This window comes from Populus euphratica, unplaced genomic scaffold (genome assembly GCF_000495115.2).
Source record: "Populus euphratica unplaced genomic scaffold, PopEup_1.0 scaffold1.1, whole genome shotgun sequence".
NCBI lineage: Eukaryota > Viridiplantae > Streptophyta > Magnoliopsida > Malpighiales > Salicaceae > Populus > Populus euphratica.
In genome coordinates, this window is record NW_011499845.1 from 5,641,214 (window position 1) to 5,646,696 (window position 5,483).

The 5,483-nt window shown below is 28.4% G+C and overlaps 1 protein-coding gene across 1 annotated transcript; it reads left to right on the plus strand.

Moving 5' to 3' along the window:
• Positions 1-2,990: 2,990 nt before the first annotated feature.
• Positions 2,991-3,878, plus strand: LOC105124140 (uncharacterized). The gene has a single exon (XM_011024023.1). It carries the CDS (start codon positions 3,136-3,138, stop codon positions 3,613-3,615), a length of 480 nt encoding a protein of 159 aa, XP_011022325.1. The 5' UTR covers positions 2,991-3,135; the 3' UTR covers positions 3,616-3,878.
• The last annotated feature ends 1,605 nt before the right edge of the window (positions 3,879-5,483 follow it).

Below are 5,483 nucleotides of genomic sequence, written 5' to 3' on the forward strand. Positions count from 1 at the left end.
ATGCTAAACTCATATTTATAGTCGATTTAAAGTGAATATAGTCTTTAATAAACATGAGTCTTGGATCGTTATCCAAATCACCCTTAACTTATACCGACTCTACCAAATATTATGTATTATATAAATAGCTAAATTATTCCATTTCTAATATTAAGCTGATAAGATTTCACCTCAATTCGCAACCAGAATTAATGCATTTTTTATAAGTTTTTTTCTCTTTTTGAGATAAAAGATGGCATGGGTCGATTAAGATGGATTTCAAACTGGAGGTCTAACCAATTTACTTTGCAAGATGAAACCGTATTGCTCGTGAAATTAAAGGAGATTCTCATGGACACGCATGTCAGGCACGGATATCGAACTCATGCGGACAAAGCAACCGGAAGTACATTTCTAACGCAATTCCGGTTGGCAGGAGCTCAAGAATGACTCTCAATATATTTATAATTTTTTTTCAACATGCTAAACTTATATTTATAGTCGATTTAAAGTGAATAAAGTCTTTGATAAACATGAGTCTTGGATCGTTATCCAAATCACCCTTAACTTATACCGACTCTACCAAATATTATGTATTATATAAATAGCTAAATTATTCCATTTCTAATATTAAGCTGATAAGATTTCACCTCAATTCGCAACCAGAATTAATGCATTTTTTATAAGTTTTTTTCTCTTTTTGAGATAAAAGATGGCATGGGTCGATTAAGATGGATTTCAAACTGGAGGTCTAACCAATTTACTTTGCAAGATGAAACCGTATTGCTCGTGAAATTAAAGGAGATTCTCATGGACACGCATGTCAGGCACGGATATCGAACTCATGCGGACAAAGCAACCGGAAGTACATTTCTAACGCAATTCCGGTATTTTAATTTTACTCCTTTTAATTTTTTTTCCTTGCTCCGCCGGACTATTTGTGTGGATATGAGCTCTTAATTTGACCTTTCATGAAAGGTGAAAGCTAAACTAAAAATAAAGAGGTAATTACAACTTTTGCGAGCATCCCGACCAAACATTCAATTTACTATTAGAAATAATTAAATAATCTTTTGCGAGCATTAACCACCATCTTCAATCAATTCGGTCTTTTGTTTTAACGATGTTTTCCTTGCTGATTAAAAATCTTCCATTTCATCAGCTTATATTTACTTTATTCAATTTATCATAAAATAAAAACAAAATAGAGTGAAAGAAAAACATGGAATGTATGAAAGAACTATAACCAGATTAGGATTAAAATCAAATTATAAGGAATTTGAAATATATTTGATGGTTTTTGAGCTGTGACAGTTAGTTAATCAATTATGTTAAATTATAGGGACTGAATTATTAATAACTTCAAAACAATATATACATGTATACAATTGAGAAAACAAAAATCCATCACCGAAAAAAGAAAGTGTATCTTACAAGGAACACCCAAACGATGTGATTTTTTTTTAATTATTTCTTTAATCAGAAACGATGTCTAATGTCTCTACTCTAGCACGTGCGTATATTCCCAATTCTCATTTACCTTGTTTGCGGAGTTCGTATCGGAATTTTAATTTCTAAAAAAAAAAAAAATTAACATGTTTTTCAACTATTACTACACTTTAAAAAACTTTTATTCACAAATCATTTCAGTTCATTTTAAATATTTCTGATATTATGATAACTTTATAATTATAATTTTAAAAAATTATTTTTAGTCGAGGTTGGTTTAATATTTATATATATTTGGTTAAAAATATAATTTAAATTAAGTTTGAACAAAAAATAGTTTAATGTATTTGGTTAAAAGAATGTTTTTCAAATTAAGGTTATATATATATTGATGGTTTTTAATTTAAATATTATAAATTTAACTATTGTTATTATATCATAAAATAAATAATACTTATATAAAAGATTTTTTATTATTCCATTAAACTATCTACAATTTCATTATATATGAAATTCATTTAATAAGGATTGCAGTTTTCTTGATTTTTTAAGAATGCAACAACATAAAATAAAATATTATCAGGAATAAAAATAAAATTATGATCAAATTTTATAAATATAATTTCATTAAACAATTTTTTTTAATTTTTTAAATATAACAGAATTAAAAGTTAAAATTAAAATTTTTAATTAAATTAATCCGATTTAATATATTTAATTTTAAATTAGATTGAGTTTAACCACAACAGTAAAGCGTACAATCTTTATTGTTCGGGATACAGAAAGAGGAAAAACAGCTTTCAATTAAAAAAAACAGCTATCAGCTGCTTTAAGCAAATATGTGGTTCAAAACACATTTTATATAAGTTCTACTGCAATGAGTTTTAGCATTATTAAATATGTTATTTATGCAGTTTATTTAAAAAGTAAAAACTACCGCATAAACATACAAGATATTATAATAATGAAAAAACGGGAAATAAAATCAATTGAAGGGAGGGTAAAAAACTAAGCAGAGAATATTGGTGGATCCCTCGGGTAAGTTATGAATATTGCACGAGTACTTCACACACTTTAAACCACATGATGTAGCACCCTTGGAATACAACATGGGCAATTGGAACTGCTTATTTTCCCCCACTTTCCAACGGGTTTTTTTAATGTTAATAACCCTCTTCTATTATGTAAGAATATTTGAGAAAACTACAGTTACTATATTTGAAAAGTTATTCGATTAAGAGTATATCAAATATATTTACAACATTAAAGCTAAATATATTTGTTTAGAATGATTCAAATCTCAATGGACGGAAAACTTTACCTCCCCTTGCATTCCCAGATTTGCTATTGCCATGATGTTCAAAAACAAGCTTGCTAATGTCTTCGAAAGTTCTGTTTGTAGCATAAGAAATTGAATCTTTGGTCAAGGGTTGAACTCTAATTTAAATTTAAAAAACGTAGGTCGGAGTTAGGGAGGGTCTAACGGCTACTTGCTAATTTCTCGATAATAAATCCAAAATGCAACCGACAATGCCATCTTTAGACAGCTTGGCTCTCCACCACCTACATCATCTTTCTGCACTTCATTACCTTTTTGGTATCCTTAAAGGCTCCTCCCTGGCTCATGAATCGAAACCTTGAACCCTTACCAGAGCCCTTTCTGCAGCTCAAAAAGACTGAAGTTTCTCTCTCACTTCAATCCCAAAAATGCCCAGAAAGCGACTGTCCATTTTCCACAAGGTTTCAAATCTTTTTAGAACCTCCATTGTTGTAGCCAAAATGAGGAAACCCATAATTTCAAAGCTCATTTTCCTCAAGAAATCAAGAAATCTTAAAAGGTTCAAGCGGCTCGAGCATCACAACTACGGGTTTCTTGAGGAATATGAATTCTCTCCTTCAAGTACTCCTCTCATTCATTACCACGAGAAACAGTACAAAAGTAGAAGCTACAGGGATAACTTACATTCCATGTTCTTCCACTGTAGATGTTTGGGTGGCTTGAAAGCTGGAGTAGAAGTACTAGAGTATAGATTGTCGATGGATACTCCACCTGCTACCATTGCTAATGGGGAATGTTTGGAGCCGTCGGATTTCATAGACGAGGAAGATTCGGTTGATCAGAGGGCTGAGAGGTTCATTGAAAGGTTCTATCAAGAAATCAGATTGCAGAGGCAGGAATTAATTTAGCAATCACATGAATTTGTGTTGGGAATTTAGAAGAATTAATTGTGTAGAGATTTTTATCTTAATCTCTTAATTTGATTTGATGGAATCGTTTAATGTTATTGTTCTCCACGTGAATTTTTGAGACTGGAGATGTGCATTTTTTGGGTTCTCATTTGATTGTCAAGTGTTAGCGTGTCTAGCTAAGGTTTTTAATCTTTGCGTCTGTGAGTGTTTCTTAAGGAATTTGGTTCAAATAATATTATCATTTCATCTTTTATTTATTTGCCACCATCACCCTCCATCCTTTAATTTTCCTGTTCCGTTCTCTACAATGATATATATATATATATATATATATATGATGCAGGTACATTGATCTGTTAAAAATACAAAACGGAATTTCCTTTTCCTTTGCTCAAGGAAAAGAGATCATAGTTCTTGACTTCGCAAATTGTGTTTTCGGAATGACAAATTATTTGGTGCACAGTTCAATGTTTGTAAAGTCCCAACGAGGTGAAGAGCGTTTACCAGACAATGCCTTCGTGAGTGTAAAACTTTATGGTACTTCAAAGAGTAATTCGTATTAATTATTTTTTAGATTTTACTTTTTTTAAAAAAAGAAAACAACACCAAAAGAAGATAATATAAAATTTATATCTTAATAAAAAATATAAGAATATCTGAGTTTAAGATTTTTTTTTCTAATTATATTTAATAAAATCTCATATCATTGTTCATGTTCAATACCGTAAAAGTACTGAACAATAAATGCAATTATCTCTATTTTTATAAAAGTAAATTATAATTATTAACTAATTAGATATTATGTAGTAGGTGCTCAATAATATCATAAAATTAATTATTATGAATCAAATAGATGTTTCTCATTGTTGTCCTAAAATTAGCTTCTTAGTGTGGCTCGACCAGTTAACTTAATTAATAATAAGTATATGGCCTCAATTCACTTTTAAATTATCTAGAGAGTGACGCGATTAAATTTAGGTGATTCGATCAAATGATATAATTCGTTGATATTTTTTTAAATGATATAATTTTAGTTGTTTTGAGAAAATTATTCATAACAATGTTATTTAATTAAAAAATTAATAAACTTGAAATAATTTGTTAACCCATCAATTAATTTTTCTAACTTGTAATTCTAACTTTAACACGAATCTTATAATCATGCATAATTTTTTTATGATCTTGAATTTTGATAAAAAAAAATTGAGCAAACCACGAGAGTGGGAGAATTTTAGTGTTTGTGTTCATGTAATTTTTTTAATTATCATAACGTCTTTATTTTTATTTACTTGCATTTATGTACTTTCAACTTTCAGTCAAGTGTTTCTACTGGGATTTATTAAATATTGGATGACATATTCCATAAATGAACACGTGCCATTTTTATTGGGGTTCCACTGTCTATAAAAATGGAAAAAGTAAAAATCAATGTTTGAAAATATAACAAGATGAACCTTCTCATTTTTTAAGTGTTTGTTTGAGAGTATAATTATGATTTTTTGAAATAATTTGTTATATTAAAATATATATTAATAATATTTTTTAAAAAATATTTTTTATATTAGCATATTAAAGTGATTTAAAAATACTAAAAATATATTAATTTAAAAAAATAAAAAAATAAAAAAATAATTTTTTTAAAAAAACACTTTTAAAATATATAAACAAACAGCCCTAAAATACTTACAAAAACGTTTTGTACTTGAAGTTTATTTAGAAAACATAAAATTCCAGTATAAAACAATGATAAAAAGGAGAAAGCGCGTAACATCATTTTTCTTATGAATTTTTCTTCCTTTGACTGTTATTTTCTGGTTATTGTATTTAAGATTTTTTTACTAACTCTAAAGCAGAAGAAGGATTGG